Consider the following 27,154-nt stretch of genomic DNA (forward strand, 5'->3'; position numbering starts at 1 on the left):
CGCACAGTTCAAACCCACGTCGTTCGTGGCATAAATACTTATGAAGCTGTCTGGGTCAGCTTCCTTAAAAATCAGAATTATTAGGCATATCTTTTTGCCTAAAGGTGCTATGAAAAAATTACAGAGACAGTAAAGGTGCTGTGGACCAAGAAAGAGTGGGAATTTCTGGCATAATCTATATAAAGAAAACTATAAAACTTTAAAAAATACACTTAAATAACTGGAAAAACATACCATGTTTCTTGTTGGGAAGAGTTAATATTATGAAGCTCTCAGATCTTCCTAAATTGATTTATAAACCTAATGCAATCTGAATCAAAATCATTATGGAAAGTTTTGGGGAATTAAAAAAAAAATGAGCCTATCTGTAAAAAGACAAAAATAACTAATAAAACTTGGGGAAAAATTCAGAATGTGAGGAACTCTGGCCCATTAAAGTAGTTAAAATAGTGTGGCGTTAGTCCAAGAATAGAACAAAAAACAGAATATAAAGCCTGGTAATTGAGTTAAGATTACTAAAAAAGTGAGGAAAGTATGAATTATTCAATAAATGGTATTGGAGCAACTGATTAACCTTCTGGAAAATACTTGCAGATAGATTATAAAAATGTTCAACTTCACTGGGGATCAAAAATACCAGTTAAAATAACAATTGCTGTTTTTATCCTATTTTATTAATTTACAATAAACAGTGTTGGCAAGGGTGGAGAAAAAATTAAAGAGGGGAAACAAGCACTACCATATACTGCTGCTGGGAGTGCAACTCTTGGGAGGACAATTTGAAATTATGCAAAAAAATCTTTTAAAAAATGGACGTACTTTTTGACCAGTAATTCCACTTTTAGAGATTAACCCAAAGGGAATAGCCAGAGATATTCTTCAAAGTTTACATAAAAGAATGACCAGCCCAGGGATATAGCAGTAAAAACTGGGATAGTCTGTATGTTCAAATATGATATATTCATTATAATGATTTACATGAAGCCATTAAATATCATATTCTCAAATAGTATTTAGTAAAAAGAACAAATTACAAAAGCCCTTTTCTATTATGATCCTAATTATGTAGGAAAAAAGGGGTGTGTATGTGTGTGTGTATGTGTGTGTATATATATATATATATATATATATATATATATATATATATATAAAACAGAAAGAATATAATATACATTAATAACTGTGATCCTGTGATCTCTTGGTAGGACTGTAGCTGATTTTTACTTTTTCTTCATAATTGTTTATATGTTCCAACTTTTCAAATTGAATAATTATTATAAATATAGTTTTAAAACCTTAATCAATAATAAGGTCTTTCAGCTAGTAAGTGGTACAGCTGAGATACAAACCTAAGGCTTCTAGATTATTCAACAAGCAATCTTCACTGCTCTTCAAGGTCATGATCAGCAGGACAGTGAGAAAAAAATGATCATATTCTCCTTTCTTTAATCCACGGCCAAATTATTCTGATACATGATACCTACCTGGATTCTCCTTCATCCTCCACGTGTTCACAATGGACAGAGTTGAGAGCACTGACTCTCTTATAATCTTGAGGGGTCAGATATAAATATTTGTATCCCTGTGGGAAACACAAATAGTTTTTAACTCATTATCTGCCATCACCACAGAAGACCCAGCAAAGCATGCATAATGCAGCTTGTTCCAAAGCTGGCTTTAAATCTCCAAATCGTGTCTCAGAGTTACTGTCTCACAGAATACTACCACAGATAGTTCTTTGAAAGATGGAAGTGCCTATTTCTGCAGTCACTGACTGTGTCCTTGAAACAAGATATCTTGGAGCTGCAACTCCAGGTATATTCCACTCATTTCCTTTTCATCAAGGTTAAAGGGTCATTCTCTAATCTTTAGTGACACCTCTATTAAAGATATCAACACAAAATTAAAGAATTATATGAATTACTCTTCTTCATTTTCTCAAATCCATAGTACCATCAAAATATAGATGGGTCAAGGATAATTGAGAGCATCACAAAACTAGGATATTCAATCTTCACATCAGAAGTCTGTGCAGTGCTAATGATCAGTAATCACTGAGCTCATACCTTTTGCTTTTTTAAATAAACAACTTCTAATCCCTATGTACATTAAAAGATTATACTAACACTCCATAACTGACTTATTTTTATACATACATATACACACTCACATAGAAGCTAGTTATTTAATATGCGTGTTCACCTGAAGTGAACCAGTCACTCAGAAAAAAAAAAAAAAAAAAAGGAAGCAGAGAAAAACTTTTAAAATACTATGAGAAATTATGTCCACCATTTAACTGAATTTGTCCCACAGGGAGCACAACATGCCAGAGACATGAATTTGAATTTGCCACTGATTTTGCCTGACTTATGACGAGAATGCCCTGTAGCACTGAGTGTCAGTAGTATGTCTGTCAGCACATATTTACTGAGTGCCTATTATGTGCAAGATACTAAGACACAGAACAAACAGAAAGGAACAAAACAGGCAAAAATTCCTGGCCTTGTACAACTCATCTTCTAGTAGGAGAGTCAGAAAATACACAAAATAAATAAGTTAAGCATACAATGTTAATGGGAATAATGTTTAAGGAAAAAATAAAATAGAGGAAAGAGACAGGAGAGTTGGCAGAGTTGAACTTTTAGAAGAATAGCCAGGGAAGGCTTTATTGAAAATGTCATTTGAGCCAAGACCTGAAGAGCTGAGGAAATGAGACATGAGGATATTTGGGGGGAAAGCATTCAGGCAGAAGGAAGCACAAGTGTGAAGCTGCTGAGTGTGTCCAGCAGGCTCAAGAAACAGTGAAAAGGCTGGTAGATCCGCAGTGTGGAATCAGGTGGGAGCAGCAAGAGAACAGGGACGGAGTGGTACTGGAAGGCCAGTCTAGGGAGGGCCTTGCAGGTAACTATATGGTTTTTGACCCTCACTTGAGTGAGTTGGGAAGCCTTTAAAGGGTTTTAATCAGAGGAAAGTTTTGAGTTGTGATCTGATTTACATTTAACTGGATCATTCCACTTTCTGTTGAGAGTAGACTTTGGGTAGGGGTAGGGGCAAGGCCAGAAGCAGGAAGGTCAATTAGGAAACAATGCAATAAATGCAGTAAGAGGTGACAGGGACTTGGACTACTGTGTAGCAGTGGAAGTGCTCACAGATGGTTGGGTTCTGGATACATTTTGAAGGTCAGGATGTACACATGATTTATTGACAGAGAGGATGTGGGATATGAGAAAGAGAGGTCAAGGATAACTCCAAGGTCTTTTCCTTAGATGAGGAATAGAGGTATCATTTATTGAGACAGAGAATATTGTGGGAAGAACAGATTTAAGGAAGAAGATTAGAAGCTACGTTTAGGCAGATGTGCAGGTAGAGATGTGGAGTCTGGATACATGAATCTGAAGTTCAGGGGCAGGATATAAATTTGGAAGTTTATCAGTTTATAGATGGAATTTAAAGCTTTAAGACTGGATCACCAAGGGAAGGTGAATATAGAAAAGAGGAGAGGTCCAGGGACCAAGCCCTAAAACACCTTTTTTTTTCCTTCTTTTTTTTTTTTTTTTAAACATCTTTATTGAAGTATAATTGCCTTACAATGGTGTGTTAGCTTCTGCTTTATAACAAAGTGAATCAGTTATACATATACAATATGTTCCCATATCTCTTCCCTCTTCCATTTCCCTCCCTCCCACCCTCCCCATCCCACCCCTCTAGGTGGTCACAAACCTCACCTTCCATACAAGCTATCCTGCCATAGCACCAGGTGAGAGGGCACTGGGCCCTGTGGGGTTGAGGCTGGGGAGTCCTAGACTTCTTGGTCCTGCCACAGCCTCTGTGGCACTGATATCTGTCTCCGTTCACATTTTTTTTTTATAATTTAAAAAATTGAGATAAAAATTCACATAACATAAAACCGGCCATTTTAAAGTGTACAATTCAGTAGTTTTTAGTATATTCAGATGCTGTGCAACCACCATCACTATCTAATTCCAGGATATTTCCATCACCCCCAAAAGAAATACTGTATTTATTAGAAGTCACCAACAATTCCCATATACTTTTAAAATGAATTTTACTGAAGCATAATTTATGTGCAATAAAATCCATCAGTTTTAAGTGTTGTAGTTCGATGAGTTCTGACAAATGTATACACTTGTGTGTAATCACCACCACAATCAAAATATAGAATATTTCCATTACCCCCTGACACTCTTACATTTAAAGATGTAAAAGGTAGCAAAGGAAACTGAGAAAGAGTGGCTAGGGGGGTAAAAAGGAGACTGTAGGTTCCTGGAAACCAAGAGAAGAAAGTATTTCAAGGAGGAAGGAGTAACCAACCACATGGAATACTGCTGAAACGTCAAATAGGTGAGATTCAGAGTTTAACAATATGGAATCAGTGGCGACCTTGACAAAAGCAGCTCTGATGGAATGGTGAGGGTGCAAGGGGAACTGACATGGGTTCCAGAGGGGATGGGAGGGAGAAGAGTATCTGGAAACAGCAAGAAGAGAAACTCTTTTAAGAAGTCTTGCTGTAAACGGAAGGAAAAAATGGGGTAGGGTTAGTGACTGGAGGGGTAAGTGTCTGTGTGCTAAAAAAAGGAGTATATTTAATAGAGAGGGGAAAAAAAATAGATGATGTAAGAAAGAAGGGGGAGAAGTTTTGATCTACATCCTTAAGTTGGCAAGAAGGGAAAGGATCGAGCATAGCGGGATTGGCCTTAGATAGAAGCAGGGACCATTCATCACAGTACAGGAGAGAAGGCGGAGAATAAGAGCACAGATGCAGATATATAGGAGCTCGTGGAGGCTCTCTTCTAATTGCTTCCATTTTCTCAGTGAATTGGGAAGTTACATCATCAGCTAAGAGTGAGGATGAAGGAAGAGGGTGTTGGAGGTTTGAGGAGAGAGATGTCAAATTGTCAATCAGGAGGTTGGTAAGCTTGAATTTAAAGTAAGACCAGTCAACAGCACTGTGTATTTTTCTCCATCAGTGTTCAGCTATGCAGGTGAGGAAAAGGAGTAGATGGAGAGAGTTGGATTTAAACAAGGTTTCTGTACAGACACGGAGTAAGCGGAATGAAGAGAAAAAGCAAAGAAACTGAAGGCATGGGAAAGGTAGTGATTACGATGATTAGCCTATGGTAGACTTTGGATTTAAGGCTGGATAGGAATAAAATGAGGATGTAAGGAGGGAGTGAAGAGCAGAAGAAAGGTGGCAGGATCAACAGTTGTAGGTCTTGGTGAGTGCAAAGGATTATTGGACTTGGGGTACTAAAGAGAGTGAGCTGGAAAGATAGGATGGAGAAATGGCAAAGGAAGGGATGCTTGAAGTTGACATTATGGGGAATGAGAGGCTGATCTGGGATGTAGGATAGGACCATTGGAGGAGAGGAAATCAAGGATCCAAGAGGCTAGATGATGGGATGAATCATCGATGTATATATAGCAATCATCAAGAATGATAACAGGACTAGTAGTACTGGAGAGAGTGACAATGTGCCAGCAACTAAAAGATGCAAAGAAGAGGGAGTGGCCAAAGGGTAGGGAACACTATAATAAGGAGCAGTGGTGGTGTGGCACAGTCTGATGACATGAGATTCAAAGACGGGGGTTTTCAGAGAGAAGGGAGGGAAAAGGGTCTGGAAGTAGCAGTGAGGCACTAGCAAGAAGCTATTTTCCTCCAGGCTCAGTGGTACAAGGGAAAGAGAAACCAGTCACCATTTAAGAGGGCTACAGGGGAAGAAGCGTCTTCAGAGGACAGGCAGGTTTCAAGTAGAGCAAGACTGGAGAACAATCAGAGAAGAAGCTGAGGATATGAGAGATTTTGCTGATGACTGACCATAAGTCTTGGAGGCCAAAGTAGAATAATTTAAAGGTACATATTTTGGGCTTCCCTGGTGGTGCAGTGGTTAAGAATCCACCTGCCAACGCAGGGTACATGGGTTCGAGCCCTGGTCCGGGAAGATCCCACATGCCACAGAGCAACTAAGCCCACGAGCCACAACTACTGAGCCCATGCACCACAACTACCAAAGCCCGTGCGCCTAGAACCTGTGCTCTGCAACAAGAGAAGCCACCACAATGAGAAGCCCATGCAGCACAACAAAGAGTAGCCCCCGCTCGCCACAACCAGAGAAAGCCCGCAAGCAGCAACGAAGACCCAACACAGCCAAAAATAAATAAATTAAATAAATAAATAAAAGAAGAATATATTGTTAAAAAAAAAAGATATATATTTCTGGCTTAACATGTCTCACACTAAATGCACACCTACTATTTCATCTAGTGTTCAACCAAAGAAATAGTCATCTATTTCAAAGCTGAAGGAAAGACCAGGTGAACATACTGAGAGACAATTTATTTCCAACACAGCTGTGGTTCACTGTACGTGATAATTTTTGAAACTAAACCTCTACCAGGACTTCCCTCGTGGTGCAGTGGTTAAGAATCCGCCTGCCAATGCAGGGGACATGGGTTCGAAACCTGGTCCGGGAAGATCCCACATGCCGTGGAGCAACTAAGCCCACGAGCCACAACTACTGAGCCTGTGAGCCACAACTACTGAAGCCCACGCTCCTAGAGCCCGTGCTCTGCAAAAAAGAGAAGCCACCGCAATGAGAAGCCCGCGGGCCACAACGAAGAGTAGCAGCCCCTCGTCTCAATTAGAGAAAGCCCACTTGCAGCAACAAAGACCCAACGCAGCCAAAAATAAATAAATAAATAAATTTATAAAAAAACAAAAAACCTCCACCTCTCTCTACACACGTACACACACGCACACACACACGCGCGCACCCATACAGTAACTTGAAGTATTATCTTTTCTTAGACTGTACCTTGTAAGGATCCTCAGGATCTACCCAGGCTACGTGAAACATATGACGAATTTCCTCTGCCAGTCCAATTCTTGCTCCACTGTTGGCTGCTACATAGATGCGTGGGATGCCCTCTGCCCTGGCAAGCTCAGAAGCTCTGAGAAACAGCAAATCCTCCTGGGGTCCAAAGGACCCAATTCGGTATGTGATATCATTGCCAATAACAATGATATCTCGGCCTTCTGGATATTCTGGACTTTTAAGGGTCATTTTCCAAGCTACCATGCCGATCTGCAAAGGCATAAACAAACAAACAAATAAATACAAGCTTCTTACATGCAGAATTATTTTTCAGGTTCCTTGAAGATATCAGACTGCACGTAGACACAACCTTCAGGTAAAGGTATGCATTGCTAAAGAGCCAAGCTCCCTGCGGGAAACTAGAACAAATATTCTAGCATACTTCTCTAAGATTATGTTGAGAATAGCTGGTTTACTGTATACGTATTTCACAGTTGTCTCAGTTTCTTCTTTGGGTCTGTTCGAAGAAGATGGAAAAACCAAAGTCTAAATGCACTCAGGCTATGTGTGGAAGAATACTGGGGCACTGGGAATTAAATCCGGGATGCCCTAACTTAACTACCCTATCTACTAAGATATCTTTTGTGAGATTCTTTCCAAGAAATCTTTAACACACAGGAGAGCAGAAAGAGGACTACCTCTCATGGACTATACAACTTCTACAACCCTGGGTCCTTTTATTGTCCTCTAATATTTGTCAGGAATAACAGCAACATTCTTTACAGGCTTGCTTCAGGTATCTTCCATTTCTGCAAGAATTTACTGTAGCTCAACACTGCATCCTTGTGAGCATCTCTTGCTGATTTCTCCCAACACTAGAAAACCAAAGGATGCAAGTAACCAACCTCTTGCTGCACTATGATATATATAAATCTCTGCTCACTGTTCAGTAGCATCTGACCAGCCACACAAATAAATGATACTGACTTAATAGGCAGGAGTGACACGTCTCTTCCCAAACCCTCACAGCCCTCTCCTCTTTTAATCTCCTTCTATATGAGAACTAGTCATTCCTTCTACTTGTTTATTCGCTAGTGCCCTTTCTTTTCTACTCACTCATTCCCCAGTTAACGGCTGCAGTTTTTCATGTCTGCCTGTCTGTTTCCCTATACCTAGATAAGTAATGCTTTCCATTCTTTTTTTTTTTCCTGTTTCTTTCTGTCTCCCCCGCTTCCCACCTCCACCACTTGCCCCCAAACACAAAGCCTACCAGACGAGCATTCCTGGTCCTGCCTAATGGAGCCCAGCCACATCGGCAGCCTTGGTCCCTCATCCCTGGGCTGCTGCATATCACCTCATTGCGGAGCCAGCCATCAAGAAGGGCCATGAACAGATGTAAATAGCAGCATCCCTGGAAAGCCACATGCATCACCCAGACTCAACCGGGCCAGTGATCATAAGCTCTGAGTACACATTTCTCAATCCAATTGCACATCCACTGTAATCAGGCTGGTTGAAGCTTTCCACACAGCTATTTGTGATTCTCAGCATTAAGAAATATATATATGAAACACCTACAGATAAATATAAGCTATTTAATATATACCACTGGCCAAATACAAATCAAAATCGATATAATACATAGAAAAAAAATCCAATCACCTTCTGAGGTAAGGCAGTATTACTCTATCTGCTCATTAAAGACAGAGAAAAGGAAGAAGAAACAGATCATCCAAAAATAGCACAGAGAAACTCCAAATATCAGGATAATTTTGGTCACAGTTTTTAAGAAGCTGATCAATATGATGCCCACGTGGGGAGAAATATTTTAACTGCCTTCTCACGTGGCCCTCTAACCCAACATCTCCTTTGTTTTCAGGAAGGAAAAGCTATTTCCTCTAAATGCATTTGTAGTTACGAAGATTGGGCTTTACACCAAATTTTATGACATATTAACTTTAGCCACCTAGGCCAGAGTAGCTTAGATACAAGTCCAGAAGAATCTACTTTAGCATTTGCATGCGAATGCAAACACTGTGTCTATGTGGCACTGGGCAAGCAAATAACACTCTTATCTTTTGCTATTACCTGGGGACTCTGTGTCACTTGGGCAGTCAGTTCAGCAATTGGCCAGGTCATTACGCTTGCAATATTGACTTCTAATTATTAGTAGTACTTTTTAAAAAATTAATTAATGAATTAATTTTTATTTTTGTCTGCATTCGGTCTTCGTTGCTGTGTGCAGGCTTTCTCTACTTGCGGCGAGCAGGGGCTACTCTTCGTTGCGGTAAGTGGGCTTCTCACTGCGGTGGCCTCTCTTGTTGCGGAGCACGGGCTCTAGGCGCATGGGCTTCAGTAGTTGTGGCTTACGGGCTCTAGAGTGCAGGCTCAGTAGTCGTGGTGCATGGGCTTAGCTGCTCCGCGGAATGTGGGATCTTCCCGGACCAGGGCTCGAACCCATGTCCCTGCATTGGCAGGCGGATCCTTAACCACTGTGCCACCAGGGAAGTCCCTTGACTTCTAATTAGGTGTCAACACAGCAGCACCAAGAACACACTACTCTTAATGTCTTTCTAAAATGTGTCCCTTATCAACTGTCCTCCTCCCCACTTAAAAAGTACCAGTACAGGGCTTCCCTGGTGGCGCAGTGGTTGAGAATCTGCCTGCCAACGTAGGGGACACAGGTTCGAGCCCTGGTCTGGGAAGATCCCACATGCCGCGGAGCAACTAGGCCCGTGTGCCACAACTACTGAGCCTGCGCGTCTGGAGCCTGTGCTCCGCAACAAGAGAGGCCGCGATAGTGAGAGGCCCGCGCACCGCGATGAAGAGTGGCCCCCACTTGCCGCAACTAGAGAAAGCCCTTGCACAGAAACGAAGACCCAACACAGCCATAAATAAATAAATAAATAAATAAATAAATAAATAAATAAATAAATAAATAAATAAATAAAATTAAAAAAAAAAAAGTACAGAATGGAGAGTGTTGTGTTGAGTCTTGGTACAGTGAGATTCCTCATTGGAAAAGATTAAGTTTTGAATAAGCACAATGGATAAATCTCTAAGGAAGAATCTGCTGCTCAATTTACATTAAAAATTAGATTTCACTGCTAATCAAATGACGGGATATATAATGGTGAACATGGGCTTGGGAGTCAAACAAACTTGGATCCACATCTAAGCCCTACCACTTATTAACTGTGTGACCTTGGGAAATTCACTTAATTTTATTGAGCTTCAATGTCCCCCACATACAAAATTAAGAAAATATTACCTATGGGATTGATGAAAAACTATTAGAAGCAGTAATCTATTATATTAACTTTAACATACAAAGTTTGCCTTTGTCTCTCCTCTCAACCTATCCAAATCTCACCTGTTCCATAAAGGTTCATTCAAATTCCATTTCCTCAGAAAAGCTTCCCCTAGTCTAAAGTGACTCCTTTCTTCTGATCACCTACTAAGACCTTCATGTAGAGAATTCATTTGATAATTAATCACATATGGCCTAGGACAGCTTTTAGCTTGCCAGCTTGAACCATCATATCATCTATTCCAGGGCATAGCAGGACTCCTACACATTTCTACACATAATATGGGAGTAATAAATACTTGCTGGTTCCACAGTCATTTCATTTTTTAAATGATTCTTGGAAAATAGTCAACACCAAGAGCTTAGAACATTGTGCATATCTCTAGGGATCACAGAACAACAGTACTAAATGCCATTAAAATATTTTATTTTTTAAAAATAATAAGAATAATAGCTACCATTAATTGCACACTTATAACATGCTGTACTATACTATAAATGTTAATAAATACTGATAATAGTTAGGAGATTAAGCTGGAAAATCTGCCTGTCTTGGTTCAAATTTCAGCTTTATATGAGTTGTATAGCCTTGGACAAGTCACTTAACCTTAACCTCAATTTTTCCAATTATAAAATGGGGATAACAGTATCTTTCTGGAGGGATTGTTGAGAGGAACACCACATTAAATTAGTGCAGAGCCTGGCATATAAAAGTCCTCAAATAGTAGCTATTATCATTATTAATTTAAAAAACAGCTGTTATTATTGCCATGAGAAAACCAAGGCACAGAGGACTTAAGTAACTTGTCCTATACCGAGTGTGAATGATTTATTCTTTAAAGTATGATTCACATAATTTCCTTTACTAGAGAAATTAAGGAAGTATGTTCCAGACTACTGCCACTGCACTTAGGTGAAACGATATGGAAAGATGAACATCAATTATAACACAAACATAAATGTCATTGACACCTAAAGGCAATGTGGTACCCTGGATTGGATCCTGGAACAGAAAAAGGTCATTAGTAGAAAAATTAGTGAAATCCAAAATAAAGTCTGTATTTTATTTAATAGTATGGTATTGTACCAATGTTAATTTCTTAGTTTTTATAATTATAACATGGTTATATAACGGATTAATGTTAGGGGAAGCTGGGTGAAGGTTAATGGAGGTTAAATGGGAACTCTGTATGATTTTTGTAACTTTTCTGTAAATCTAACATTATTTTAAGATAAAAAGCTGAAAAAATAAATGTCATGATAAAAACTTTTTTAGAGGGAATATATTGACTAGTGAGGTCATTGTTAGTGTTTTGTTCAACCTTATAAAACGGTGGCTATGAAGACTATGAACAGTTTTTTAAAATACCCATGATGTAATGCTAAATTTAAAGAAGCAGGATAACAAAATTGCACGTATACCATAATAACTCTGAGAGGCAAAACGGTGTGGTGGTCAAGGGCACAGACTCAGAAACTAGATTCTACAAATCTGAATCTAATGTAATCTGACTCTGACAGAATAGAGGTTCAGTCAGTTTTCTAGCCACATAACCTTAGGTAAGTTACTAACCTCTATATGCCTGAGTTTCCTCATCAGTAAAATGGGGTAATAATAACCTATTGTATTAAGTCTGCTGTGAAGATTAAATACATGTTAAATCTTATAGTAAGTGTTACAACACACGCACACATGCATACATCCACTCTCTATCTCTATCTAAAAGCTTGTTGGGGGCTGGGGGGGAAGGGAAATAAAGAAACATAGCAAAATGGGATGATAATTATTTTAGGATGATGGGACTGTGAATTTTTTCCCCATTTTCCAAATTTCTTTAATGTGTTTATGCCTTCATAACTTAAAAATTTTATAAATTAAAAAGGGAGAAAAAACTACCAAATACTTCTTCACTGGGTAACAGGTACATGGGAGCTTATATTATTATCTCTAGTGCACATCTGAACATTTTCACAGTGAAAAAAAAAAAATTTAAAGGAGAAAAAAAAAAAATCTCACCAACCTAACAGATTTCTCATGTTTTAGAGGAACTGACTCTAGGTTTTAGTTATACTACAACAGATCACATTTATATAAAATTTAAAGAGAGGAATAAACATATGAAAACTTAAAATCAAGACTCACCTTAAAGGGAGAAGAGTATCAAGAACTGTCTTAGTCTGTTGGGGCTATCATTTCCTTTTTTAAAAAGAAATGCTCTGCAATGATGTGGTATAATGTAAACATATGTATATATAGGTTTATACAGTATTAATATCTCTACCTTAGAAGTACTGCTTCAGTGTTTTTCTGGTCTGATGGTTAAATACATATTTATACTTTTAAAGTCAATATTTGTACAATAGACAAGAACAGTGCCTATCAGCTAAACACATATTTAGGACTGTACCACATGTACTGCAAACATGTACTAAAATCAAAAGCTTATATTTATACAGAGCCTTTCATCTTGAAGGGGGCTAAAGAGCTTTACAAACATGTACATAAAAGGACATTTGCACTGATAGGCAGGCAAGATATCAATTCACCCGCTCCCCTATTTCTTCCAGCAGTCCGGGGTAGGAACACATGGTGTCAACAGATGCAGGTCTATAACAGCTGCAAAGACGTGTCACACAATAATCCACCATACACAGTCACTGAAAGAGGGCTTGCAACTTGAGAACGGTAACTGCTCTCCTCCAGTGCAGAAGCACCACGGCCATTGCCAGCTTTGTGTTTTTAAGTTATTCTCTACCAAACTCAACTAATCACTTGACAAAATTGAATTTGATACTGGAAATGGTTTCTGAATGCAAAATACTTTGTCTGATGATGAAAACTAGTTTGAAAAACGCTTTCCTCTGCCCTTGTTAGATTTAGAATAAAAAAAAAAGGGGGTCACAACATTCAGGAAAAATGGTTCAAAATATTCTATCTAAGAATAGCTTTGTCTCAGAGGATTGGGTCATTACTTCAGAAGACAGTCATATTTTCCTCCCATTTAATTAGGACACCGTAAGTTTTTCAGTCAAATTACTTTATATGGATGGGGCCTATCTGTATTATACACACAATGGAGGTTTTATATTGAAAATTCTGCAATCACTATATAAAAGCATACACAAGTGTGACAATGTGATTAGGAATATGACATTCACTGATTTCACCTAAGCCAAGCTGCCTTGCATGTTAACTTAAAAATAACAACCGAAGGAAATTCCATCACTGAATCCTCTTGTTTCAGCTTCTCTCTCCCTCCAATGTTTCTATGCAATAAAACCTAGTGAAAATGACACTCCAGGACTAAGGCCTAAGGACGACTAAAGGGCTAAGGAAGCAACAAAGGGAGAACACGTAGCCTGAAAGGGGCTTGTCAGAGTGGCTGGGTTTATGGTCTAACGAGTCTCAGACTCAGGCTTTTCGTCCCTGGCAGTGCCACTGACTTCTTCCCCGACCACTGTCTTGCCGAGAGAGGCATGGACTAACCAAGTGGTTCTAGGGACTTACTGCCAATTATAGTTTCATTAATATAGCCATAAATCAGTTTTTAAAATATCTAATTTCAGATTATTTTTGATAACAGAGCATTCCAATTAGCAGGCTTCTTAGGTGTAGGATTATCCACCTAAACTAATTACCTTAAAGTGAGAAAGGGAAGAGGTTCAAAAGAGTTACCGCGAATAAGTTAAGGATCAGCAGAAATAAACATTTGTTTTCCTTATACGAGTTCTAAGGAAGAAGATATTTCTTTGGCCACAGTCTGATCCTGGAATAAACACGCGCAAGCAAGGGAGGAGGGGATGGGGCGGAGAAGGCAAGCAGAAGAGAACAGTCTTATTTAACTGTTTTTATGTGGGTAAAATGATTTGTGCTACAGTATTTCCATAAGAAGTGGGACCATTATTTTCCTGTAGAAACACATTTGGTTTGAAAAGTATCACTGGACAGGACGTGAAAATCAAACCGAATGAATTATTCACAACCTCCGATCAGAGGTGATCATTATTTCTGATGCTCCAAACAGTGATTAGGATTCTGCCCTGAGATGTCATTTTCTCGCTGAGTAACACCAGTGATACAGAAAGGCATTATCTATCTATCCATATGTGTATTTTTTCTCCTGGGAGGACCCTGGTTTAATGTTACTATAACAGATAATAAAAACATGATAATATTAACATTTATTCTGATGGTGCCCATAAATGCCATTAGTCTGACACAAAGTGTCAACACTAATCATGACCCAAAATTAACACCAAAATTGACATCAACATTAATTGTACTATCAGTGTGAATAGAAGGTGCAAGTGTACATATGCACACGTACACACCCGCACTTTCCAAAGCTGCTGCTACCACAAAGTAAAACAACAATATTTCAGCTCAATAAAGAAATCGGAAGGGAAAGCTAAGGGGCAAAACAGGACAGGAATTTGTTTTCAAGGATGTAAGAAGCATTCAAGTCTAGCTATGCCGTGGGAAGTAGAAAGGGAGTATCTTTGCCACAGCTGCCTTTCTTATATATCTCCACACTTTGAGTTCATCGGTAATAATATCTTTCTATATGGACTTAAACACAGGTTAGACTGTGGCTGAGATGTTGAAGCTTTATTTATTTTCCATGCTGAAAGTCTAAAAGTTGAGTGTTTCTGGCAAAGCCTCCAGTAGCTATTGTGCTACTACTGCTAATGCTGGAAAGATGACCATCCGACAAGGCTCTGGGGCAGAAATATAAAGAATCTTAGAACGTTAGAGCCGAAACAGACCCAGGCAGCATCTGTATCATGAAGATGAAAAAACTAAGATCCAGAGAGAAGGAATATGAACTTGAGTTCCTTTTCAGACAGATAACAAAATGCTACCTTTCCCCCTTCCTTTTGTATGTTGGATGGAATACTAAATCTTCACTTTTAATTAGATACTATCAAAAAATAATTACAATTTTAACTTATATTAGAACCTCGTGGGAAAAAAATACATCATGAAATATTAGAAAATACTGTATAGGTCTTAAAAGGTGTATTTTTAAACCATAAGGCAATGCAATATTTGACTTAATTTGTGCCATTCAGAAAAACCATGCTGAAAAAATGTCAATGCCTTTCCATATTGTATTATCTTCTGGATATCATGTTCCATTGCCTAGTGTCGTGTGAGCACATAAAAGAGCTGAAAACAATTTTCTTAACAGCTGAAAAACTCTTTTTTTCATGCTTGGATAATTCAAAAATGGCTGAACAAACTTACCTCAACCCTTCTAAAAAGCGATAAAAGGATAAGAAAAATATCATTTTTAGAGCAAAAAATTTTCTTCCCAGGGGTAATTCTTTGAAAATGTTACCAAAGATTAGAAATAATAATTTTAAACAGGGGAATTATTTCTTCCTGTACTATTTATATGCTTGAAACCACAGTAATTTTACACATGTACACACAATGCTTTAATAAACATACCAATTTTAAAAAACACATGCAATGGAGCACATACAAGCCAGTGGTATTTGAGAAATGGGGCGCCGGAGTGACTGGGTGAGAGGGAAATTAACCAAGCTGGCCTACCACAGTTCAGGAAGCCTCCCCCATTAATCATGTAAACGAATATTGAACTCTGATGCTCCACGCTACACCTCATCCTCTGGTGTCATCTGTTGCTGTCCTGATGTTCATTATTGCCTCTGGTTGGAGCTGTAAAATTTCTTGACGTAGGGTACTATATCACACCCTTTTTCTGTAAAATCTTAAAAATTAAGATGTATGAAAATGCTGGCAAGTTCATCCTTTTGTTTAAAGGCTAACTTTAAGGACTTACTTTTGAAAGGCACTGAGGAGCCCTCCACAAGTGCTGCCTTGGTTGGCCAAGGGATGCATTAGGATTTCCAAAGTCAGTCAAGCTCATTGGGCCTTGGTTTGCTACTAATGGAATGAGTCAAAATCAACTAATCGACCCGATGAGAACTCTCCAGCTCCAATAACAGACATTAAGAAGGAATTCGAAGAAAAATATATACATCCCAGAAGAACAGTGTTAGGAATTCATTAGAAGTAATTCCATGGCAGCAAGACCTAGCTTCCAAAAGTAGCCTCAATATTTTTCTAATGAGGGACTCAACTTTGGTCCTGAAGATCATTTCAGACAAAGACTTGTAGCCAAACACACTAAGAATGAGGCTAAAAGAAAAAAAGTGCACAATAATTTTAAATAAAACTATCTTACCACGTATTCCGTAATATGTCTTTTTCTGTACTTGAAATTCCTATCTTGCTAGGCTAAAAAGATTCAAAATTGGTTTTTTAAAGTCCTTGATGAAAAATAAGCTAAGTGCAAATTATGAATGTTTATATGTAATCAGTGGAATGTGATACTTTTCTGCCGAGGATCTCAAAGCACTTAGAAACATTCTCCCATCTTCAGGGACAGATTGGTGGCAAGGACCATTAGTCTCTTTTTATAACTTGAACAGTCAGTGCACAGACCATGATCCTGTTTTTCAGATCTGCTTTTCTTGGGTCTATTTCAGAGCTCACCTTCAGCATGCTACAATACAAATATGCCTCTTTTCCAACACACATCTAAAAGACTGATATGGACTCAATTTCCACACCCAGCATGAAAAGGTAAACTGATTTCAAAAGAATGAAACAAAAGCACAGTAAAATACATCCAAATTAGCTTCCCATTCATGGAGCTATTCTGAGGTTAAATCGAGTAAAACAATAGGCAAAAGCCTAATGTTAAACTAGAAAAATATTTGGGTTTTGTTCGCATGAGAAATGGTCAACACTTTCCTTACTCAAGCCCACGAACGCTCTCTCCAGTCAGTTTCAAAGCATAATGGGTTGCACTAGAATTTAAGTCCAGGATAGCCCAAGCAATTCCTTTGAGAGTATGGAAAATGTCAACCAAGTGAATTAAGACAGAGGGTTATGGTGGTTTTTCTAAAATAAGAGGTCCTTTGGGTTAAGAGGTCCAGCCTAAGAACTGTCAAAATAGATCTACTAATTAATTTCTTCCAATCTTTCAGGCTTACATAAGCTTACCAACTTCCTTTCCCTATCCAACTCCTAAATTTTATTTTTGTTTTTATACTCAAATTAAGAGATTTCAAAGGATTATAGCAAAAATAAGTGAGACGCAGTGTCAAAATGGTTAAGATTTATTTAAGCTAGTCAATAGATGCAGGGATATTTGTCATATCACTCCATATTTTTCTATAAGTTTGAAATATTTTATAATAAAAAAGTTAAAGAGATGCTTACACCTTCGTGGGACTGGACAACAGTACCTTGCCTACAATTAGATGACAGTTAAATACGGGCAAGGCTGAGCAGTTCTAAAACTGAATTCTTAATCCCCACCATTTCATCCCCCAGAACATAAAGCAGAACTGAAACCAAGATACCAGTCATAATGGCAGCTAGCCTTCGAACTTTAATTTATACTTCTTTCCCTCCTCGATCATCCTCTTTCTAAAAAATGTTTCCTGTAAAAATGTGCAGTCATGATGTAAGATTCAACAGATCTCCACCCAAAGAGTTAAGAGAGCAATTGCACGTTGTGGGAACACTAGGCAAAGCCTACCATACCAACTGAAAAAAAAGGGAAGGATACTGCTGGATTTGCCTCACCGAACAGGGCAATTCAAGAGGTTTATCTGAAGGCTAGGCTGCTGAGAAGGAAAAACCCTGACACCTAGTGCCCATCTGAAAAAACGAAGTCTTGGAGACACTACAATTTTAAGTCTGGCAGTGTGTGTGGAGGTGATCATCAAATTGCATTCAATCTGGAACATACTTAACTCTCAGAAAAATTTTAAGGAAAAAATGTAATGCCATGCAAGAATTCCAGTCTCTAACTACCAATCCTTTTTGGAGTACACATCCTAAACCTAATTATTATAACTGCTTCTAGACACAGCATCTTCTTCTCATCGCAGATTTTCATTACGACAGGAGCAATGAGAGGGAATAGATAGGTTCATATTGTTAAAAAGCCCATGTTCTGAAACAGTAAGGAAGACAGGGTCCACATTTCTATCCACACTAATTTTGCTATAAAAGGTGCCTGCCTATCGTATCTTTCATCATTGCCCAATTTGGAGATTCATCATCTAGTTCACAGAGCAGTTAAAGGAAATATAATAAAAGAATGCTAATAACATTTCAGAATATATAAGAACACAGTCTCAAGAAGGCCAGTACTTTCTTTGTCCTACCAGGCAAAGTTAAGTTGTTCTCCGTCAAGTCGGTTACAGACATTGGCTTGATCTTAGCCTGAGCCTTTTAATAACAGGATTTGGTGCGAAAAGCAGCTGCATTGGATTGTGAACTGTTACTCAAAGTGTTCCCACCTACAATTACAGCTTCCACCAAATGATCAAAACAGGTTAGCAAACTGGCAGGAAAATGAAAACAATTCCCCCCAAATCGAGAAGTGGTGAAAGTAGAACTGTTGGTTAGCTGCGCTTCTTCTATATCCAGGCTCAACAGCATACATTCATCTAGCTGTGTATTTACATACAGTGCCCATCACAGGAGCATGAAATCAGTTTAGTCTACGTTGCAATCACATTTTCCTCAATTTTCATCTTTACTTGAAACGATTAAAAAAAAAAATCCTAGACAACTTATCTTTGGAGCTATTTGCAAGGAACGTAGTTCACAGATTTGGTCTACATCTTTTTTATTCCTACTCTAAATTCATACTAAATGCAATGCCATTCAAATCTGACAATGAGAAAAATGTGTTCTCCTATACCTTTCATCACGCATAAGGTGGCATTCCTTCAGTTACATCTCTCTCAATGGGGAAGGGACAACTAGGAAAATAGAAAGGAGAGAGTAGCTAACGTCACATCAGAAAAGCTCTCTTTTGCCTGCTTTTAACTCGGCCACAATGTTCAAAATGCAGGTCACATCTCTGCTGAAACAGCCAATATTCTTCCTCAAATGGCAAACAAGTTCCCTAAAACTAAATGGAACTGAATTGTTCCAAGTCCTGGTCCCATCACCTTTTTACCTATTTCCTGTCCTGGAAAAAAAATAGGGAAGAAAGACTGGTTACCCACATAGCCGATGGTATGATAAGTGCAGGCTTTCTGCCTTTGATTATGGGGAGAAGCATCTCAATTCATGGGGAAACTCTGCAGGAATCTCTTGTTTTACCTGTATTCCTTATATCCATGTGCTAGCTTTGAAACCCAGAAACTCCAATCCTTCAAGGTAATGCAATATCACCCACCATGATGACCTGGTGGAGCTGTCACCTTTGGAGAACACCACATTATGATGATTTAATGTCTACGTAGCATTGACGCATTTACATTGAGCCTCAGCTCTCAGAACATTAACAGGTCAATCTTTTATTCCTTTTTTTAATAAAACTATTTCTCAAGGCTCCGTTCAGATGCCCATTCTCTTTGGGATAGGACTGATTTGCTCCCAATCTCATCAGCATGAGCTCTTTTCCTTCCCCTCACATCATTCTTGGGGTAATATGTAGTGTGCCAAGCTCATGACAAACTTGTCTCTTTGGCCAAAGAAAATTAAACGGCAATTGCTGAAAGTCAACTTGCCTTGATAAAACTGGGCTCAGCACGAGGAAATACATCCTCCTGACACCTCGTCATCTCTTAGGCACAGCTGTCCCTCAGAGTTCTGACTGCTGAAACTCCATCTTTAGATTGGTCAGTTGCTCAGTGGACATGCTTCATTGTACATTCAAACTCTAGGTAACAGAGTTGGATACTAATACCCCAACCTCACTCCTGTTGTGCAGGACCCTATAATCTAGCTAAGGCCACTGACTGACTTCACCAGCCATGCCGGGCATTAGTCACTAAGTGCTCGCAAAAGAAATCAGTCTCACTCCTCCCGAGCTCAAAGACTCAGGAACAGCAAGCTAACACTCAGCTTCAATCCTAGTCAATCATTTGAAGGAAAGGAAAAGAGAACAAAGAAAACAGGCAACTAAGGAGGGAAAAGAGGAGGACAAGAAGAAAGTAAGAACTGACGGAAAGCAAAAAAAAATTTTAAATACTATTGGATTTCTAGATTTCAAGATTATTATTAAAGCATTGGGCAAAGGAAAACATGTGGTCCCTGTATTGACGCTACTACTCATAGCCCTAGTCCTATGCTGCTGTTTAAGACATCCCTTTGCACCAAGGTTTGTTGGGTCTTAAAAGGGTTAAAAAAAACCTTTAATTTTTTTTTTTATTCGTGTGTGTGTGTGTGTGTGTGTGTGTGTGTGGTCTTTGGGTACAGAGTCCCGTATAATAAGACTATTTGTATTCATACTGGCAGAGTAAACACTACATGTTCATGCCCAGGCAGCTCTGTGCTTGTAATTTCAGCAAGAACAGAGCTCTGTCCCTCTGGGACTTCACTATTCCCCCAGTCTCCATTCGCTCAAACAGAATGAGAGCAGAGAGAAAGCAGGACAGAAAGATCATGGCAAGAGGTTTCACACAGCACTGCAGCTAGTTTTCACGTGGCCAAAAACCTCATTTTGTGTTTTAATTACATTAGTTAAAAGCGTTTTTCTCTCAGTCCCATGTTCACAAGGGTGCCTTGCACTCCTGAAGACTCCACTGTTCAATGAATCAGACTTTAAGTCTAGCACAATGAAGCTTTTCTTTGCTGCTGAGGGGTTCACTAAGTAGATGCTACACACAGTGGCATAAAGCTCTGCTGCAACTTTGTGCGTTATTGAGTATACATACACCTACTCGCGTCAAAATTCTACGCATCCTTTCTCCCCAGCCTCTCGCCTTTGCTATTAGATCAGAAGAACTCCTACAAGTCTGATACTCTCCATCGGGTCCAATGCTTGCATCCGTCTTAATACCAAACCATCTACTTTTGGCAGCCACGGGTGTACTTGCTGAGCAGCCACGCACCTGGTACATATAGGAAATTGTTTTGAAAAAGATACTGCATAAAATGGGAAAAAAATTGCATTTATCCCTAAAGGTCTACCCAGTCTGTTTATGGTGAACACTCAGATAGAGATTACTCCTTCTAAGGAACGAGATTTATCTAGGGATTACATCTAAGGTTAAAATAAAAACATATCTCATTTTAGGCTTATTACTGTTGTTATCACTGTTGTTACAACTGTACATTAGAAGCATAGTTAGAATCAGGAAGAATCTCAGTGCACTGAGGAGGATGTGGGGTATAGGGCAGAATACGACTTTACATCATTAACAGTGTACTATAGGAGAAAGGAATCCAAAGCTAGAAAAGGCATTCCTGGATAACTATCAGACACGGGTTCACCGTTACCTCCTTTTATGTTTAAACCCCTGGTTCTGATTGGGCCCCTTTAAGAAGAAAATATTTACCATGCTCACAACAGTACCAGAAGAAATTACCTGAGCACAAAAAAACATATCAAAAGCCGTACACCAGTATGCAAAGTAAGTATCCAAATAAGGAAAAACATCAAGAAATATTGTAAATGCTTTTATCACAGAAAAATCTCAAATTTTCAAATATACAAAAATAGAGAAAATAATCTAGTCCTATGTATCTATCACCTAGCTTCAGTTAACAACTCATGTTCAATCCTGTTTCATCTGTACTCCCACATTCACACCCCCTCATTATTCTGAAGCAAATCCTAGAGATTAGATCATTTTATCTATAACTATTTGAGTATGTATCTCTAACAGAAAACAATACTCTTTTTTAAAAAGCAAAATTGTAATAGCATTTTAAAAAAATGTAATACCATTATCACACTGAAAAAACTAATGATAATTCCTTGCTATCCAGTCAATGTTCTCTGGCTAAAGAATTCTACCAACAGGACTACTATGCTGCCTATGCCACTCAGATCTTAATTAATACTATTTAATGACCACCCGCACGGAAAGCTGGTACTAGTGGGCACAGAGATAAGAAAGGGGAGAGGGGGGCGCAACTACTTGCCTCATTTCCTCCTGGAAGCCTGTTCATGTGGACCAGTTGACCTTGATCATCCAACACAAGCTCAGTGTACGTCAGCATGTCTGAAGGCAGAGGGGGTGATGGAAGGAATGCTTGAGTGGACATAGACTCCCAGAGTTTGATCAGGGACTAAAGGAGGAGAAAAGTTTGACTAATCAGTAACAATTAGCATTTCAACATGAACAAAATAAATATTAAAATAGCATCAGTCTAGTTTTGCTCTTTCTTTTCCAAATGTTCTGCTGAGCGTCTAAACGTTAGACCAAATTCTAGAGCTCTCATTCTCAGTTGAAATAGATTTGTAATTGTCTTTAACATAATGTTTTTTACATGCCAAAAATCAGGCACTTTTCCAACAACATCAAACTACTGAGCGATCATGAATCAGAATGAATCAGTCCCTCTTTAAAAAAGGAAGAGAAATCCTAGAGAAACTTGGCTACAGAAGAATAACCAGGAAAGTGACATGACACTCAGCTAATACAAAGTAAACCCAAGAACACAAGAATAGAGTTTCTACTAGAGGTTCAGGGGAAGCATCCTCTTTCTATGATCTTTTCAAAGCTACAGGCCCATACACGGCAATTAGCTCACTAGAGGTGTGTGACTGTAAATGTGCAAATCGAGTCTGCTCAAATTTGAGAAAACAGAGAGACACACCTATCATTTTAAAACCATTTCAATTTCCACTCCCAACTGCATATTACCAAAAATATTGCTGCATGAAGTGGGAACTAGTTCAGTTGTTTCTCTGCTTGCCTCAAAGCAACATTTAAAACCAATATGACTCATTCATACTTACAAGTCCAAATCACTGTGTTTATGTCTATTCTATAGGAAGAATGATATAGAATGTGATTTCTCTTTATGGTACTGGCACTGGGGAACAGAATCAACACTCAACTTCTAGGCTAACAATGCCGGTAATACTGAACGAAGACAGCTATGTTTCAAGAGAGAGACCTTGTAAACAAATGGTTACATAAAGGAAATCTCTTGTATTCCTGAATAATACAGGAATTACAGAAAGACTATTTACTAAGACCACATATATTACTTTATTAAAATTCAAATGTGGTAACACTGGTATTTTTGACTAGGAGACTCGGAAAAATCCTATATTCATATATTTTTTTAAGGACAAATTCAGTACTCTTTTGATACACTAGTTTTTATTCAGCTATAATAAATCTCCCACAAAAGAACTGATAATTTAAACTGTGTACCATGAACTCTCTATCCATTTGTATATGTTATATATTGATTCTCATCACATTAACCTAGGTTATCAGTTAGAGACCTGGGTTATCTTGGAAAATAGGAAAACGAGAACTGGAGTTTCAAATCCCTTTTTGATTTGAATATAGGCTTTGGAAATAGACACCTAAATGTAACTCTTTACACCGGTCATCGTAAACTACCATCGCAGGCATGTGGTCTCGGTTTACTCTTTTCTGCTCAACAGAGGCCTCTATCCTCACCATTCTTCCTGTTAATTCATAAAGAACCACCCAACATCTGAGTTGGCAGTCACAATCCCAAAAGAGATAGAAGTGAGAACAGTGTCAAGATATTTCCTGCCTTTTGGAAGTGCCCTATTCCAGTCTAAGCTGCATCTGATGAAAATTCAGGAAAAATCTTGCCTCTTTGGCACACGTCAGAGCTCCCCCTCCGTTAGCCACCTTTACCTGCCGAAACATCTCTGGGATATCATATATGTATGTTGTCCCTAAGGACTGTGCCTGGAACCTCTTTGATTGAAGCAGGTCTTTGGTCACATAGGGAGTGTTGATTAACATTCCATGTAATGGTCCCTGTTTGTCTCCGTATGCCTGAAACATGATCTGCAGGAAAAAGAGGATGGCATGGGGAGTTAAAAGACAGGGGGAAAAATCAAATCAGCTGCCTAGAGGGACTTTTTTTTCACAAATGTTATTTCTTGAAACACATTTTTGGTGGGTTGAGTAGCTAAGATATGCCTCTTAACATTGGGTACATGGTGCTCTCACCTCTTTACAGATTAACCAACTCCAAAAGATGGTATGTAACCAACCACATATCACACTTTTGAAATCAACAAGAAAGCACAGCGTTAAGTTTCACATTTCAGAGACAGACTGACAATGTTTGCCTTCTAAAGTGACTTGAATCCCATATATTCAGAAACAAAGCATGTCAACTAACCAACTAAGCAGTTCTAGTATTTAAGCTGAGGAACAGCTAAGCACTAAAGAGAATTCTGTTCTTTCCCCAGTGGTAGAAGGCAAGGTCGAGGCTCTACCAGGTCACCTACACTTTAGTCTATTTGATTAGAAGGTGCTTCATAAGTACGATCAGCTATATAAAGGCTTCAAAGATTTCTGACACAAGTGGATTTCATCCATCCATCTAGCTACCTAATTCTTCTTAGCTCATAAGACACAGCCGATAGTAAAAAAAAAAAAAAAAAAAAAATTTAGTAAAATATATATATAAAATATACATACATATGTATTTCCCCCAGTATACTATGTCTACGACTAGTGAATAAGCTCCTGCAATACTTATATTGTCACATAATAAAATCACTACACCAGTTTTTAATTATTTTAACCCAAATATTTCTAGAAGAGTACTTCATATTTCATATATTTAGACAGTTTTATTTGCTTATGAATATTTATAAGGGATGCCATTATTTCAATTCAATTAATATTTATTGAGTGCCCAGAGGTTGTATGACACTAAACTAGGCACTTTATGCATGAATACATAAAACATAGATTCCCAATGCAGTGAATGCAAATGGAGATTGGGATGTGAGGGTATGTGTGTATACCCACATACTTATTCAGGCCTAAAATATATAAGCTTAAGTCTACCACTAATGAATAGATTTGCAGACCTGCTAAACAGGCATTAGAAGAGAATTAAGTACTCTCCTATATCCTGGGTACAGTTCAGTTAAGTGAATCCTTAGCCCTTTAGATCAGAGGAACAAATGTGTTCTACTGACTTGTCAATCAGGTCCTATTCTGGGCAAAATTTGTCTTGGGCTGCTTAAAGCCCAACAGAATGGAGCTCCCAATCCTCCTGCACATGACCAATGATGAAAGTCACCAGGTAGGAGGTAGAATTAGCATTGTCTTAGTAATGTGAGAGGTAGAAATAGTAATGTTTCAAGAGATTCAAAGTGTTAAGTGAGGCCAGGGTGTTAGTATGTGAAAACTGGACTTAGAGGAGATAACCCAAATCAAAATAAGAAAAAAAGGAGCAAAAGCAGTAGGTTCTTGGAACTACATTCCAAGTACATACCTATAGGTCTTATCTTTCTATTAGACAGAAAGATAGGTACAGTTTTGCAAGGTCTGGAATAAAGTCAGGCTGGTCATTTAAGCAACATAACTGGAGGTACTTTCACTGCTGGTGGGAATTCAAAATGGTACAACCTCTTTGGCAAACAGTTTGGCAGTTTCTTATAAAATTAAACATATACTTACTATGACTCAATAATTATACTCATATATTTACTCAAGAGAAATGAAAACACATCTATACAAATATTTGTAAATGAATGTTCACAGCAGCTTTATTCAGAATAGCCCAAACTGGAAAAATAAAGCCTCAAATGTCCATTGACAGGTGAACGGATATAAAAATTTTGGTATATTCCTAAAATGGAACACTACTCAGCAGTGAAAAGGAACATACCCATAATCCATGCAACATGGCTGGATCTCAAGAACACTGTGCTGAGCAAAAGAAGCCAGACACAAAATAGTACATACTGTCCAATTTCATTTATATGAACTTCTAGGACAGGCAAAACTACTCTATAATAATAGAAAACAGATCAGTGGATGCCTAGGGCTGGGGCTGCAAAGGAGAACAAGAAAACTTTTGAGGGTGTCAAGGGTTCTCTATCATGACTGTGATGGTGGTTACACAGGTGTGTGCAATTTCAGAATGAATTAAACTGCACACATAAAATGAGTGCATTTTATTACATGTAAGTTCTATCTCAACAAAGTTGATTTTGAAATGTATATTTTCCCTCTTACACTACACATTGGAAATCAACTGATTTATGCAGTGGATTACTCAGATCTCTCTACTATGACTGCCTGACATCAGTGTTCACTACAGCTAATTCCACAAAGACTATACAAGGAAAATAAGACAATCTGAAACTCAAGCCAGTCAACCTTGCTCCTTGTTGGCAGAAAGAATAAAAAATTATTCTGGAGCAAGAGGTTGATAGCAATGGACAGCACTGGAAGCCTCTGAATGGTCACTTATCTATCTATGTTGTCTATGTTAATTCCATTTTCTACTATAATGGCCATAGTAATTAAAACTGGTAAAGTATATGTTTTACAAGTTCATGAAAACAGGTACACATTTTATTTATCACACACTTTTCACCGGAGGCCATCAAAAGGGCTTCTCTTGGAAAACAATCTCTGATCCCATATGGTCTGCTCCCTTAGAACCTGGTACTTATTTTATGATGGCACAAATCATAATCATACAACACAGAAACTAATTATCCATCTTCTTCCATCATGAGGTAAATTTCTTGAGAAGAGAGATCACTTTCTATCTTTGTATCCATACTGCTTGATACATGATATGTGGTCAATAAATGTTAAATTAATGAACAAATGAATGAATGATACACATGGTTCTCTATTGTTTTAAATTCATATAATGACTCACTAGAGCAAAGAAAGGGAAAAAACAAATTGGCAAGAAACATCAAGTAGGCTTTCAGGGTGCCAGAACTGAGTTAGAAGCTGTTCCTTTTGTGGTCTCCCCTCCTCCAGTCGTGGGCTCCTGAGTTCACACTTGGCAATGGCTGTTGAATCTCAACTGAAGAGCCTCAGGGAGACCCCTTCCTTCAGGGCTTACTAAACATGCCGGACCCATGGTAAGAGGGGTGTTCCCTCAGGCTAAAGACAGCTCATTCATTCTTTCAGATACTTAGTGAGTGCTTATTTTGTGCCAGGCGCAGTACTAAACCCTGACTGAAGGCATCTGCTCCTTTCATGCCCCTGTGTCACCACTACCCAGCATGAG

The 27,154-nt window shown here is 38.5% G+C and overlaps 1 protein-coding gene across 7 annotated transcripts in view; it reads right to left on the reverse strand.

The window, feature by feature from the left end:
- ACACA (acetyl-CoA carboxylase alpha) overlaps positions 1-27,154 on the reverse strand; it is a 233,139-nt gene that overhangs the window by 27,791 nt on the left and 178,194 nt on the right. For all 7 annotated transcript variants that reach the window (XR_014257243.1, XM_082439871.1, XM_082439870.1 and 4 more), the window contains 4 exons: positions 23,785-23,940; positions 22,079-22,225; positions 6,834-7,103; positions 1,485-1,582 (listed from right to left, as the gene is read on the reverse strand). Coding sequence is in view for 6 of the 7 variants with exons in the window: in XM_082439871.1 (XP_082295997.1) it covers positions 1,485-1,582; positions 6,834-7,103; positions 22,079-22,225; positions 23,785-23,940 (671 nt within the window). In the remaining variant the exon portion in view is untranslated. The remainder of the gene's footprint in view (positions 1-1,484; positions 1,583-6,833; positions 7,104-22,078; positions 22,226-23,784; positions 23,941-27,154) is intronic.

The sequence above is a fragment of the Balaenoptera physalus genome (assembly GCF_965194825.1).
Source record: "Balaenoptera physalus genome assembly, chromosome: 20".
Lineage (NCBI taxonomy): Eukaryota > Metazoa > Chordata > Mammalia > Artiodactyla > Balaenopteridae > Balaenoptera > Balaenoptera physalus.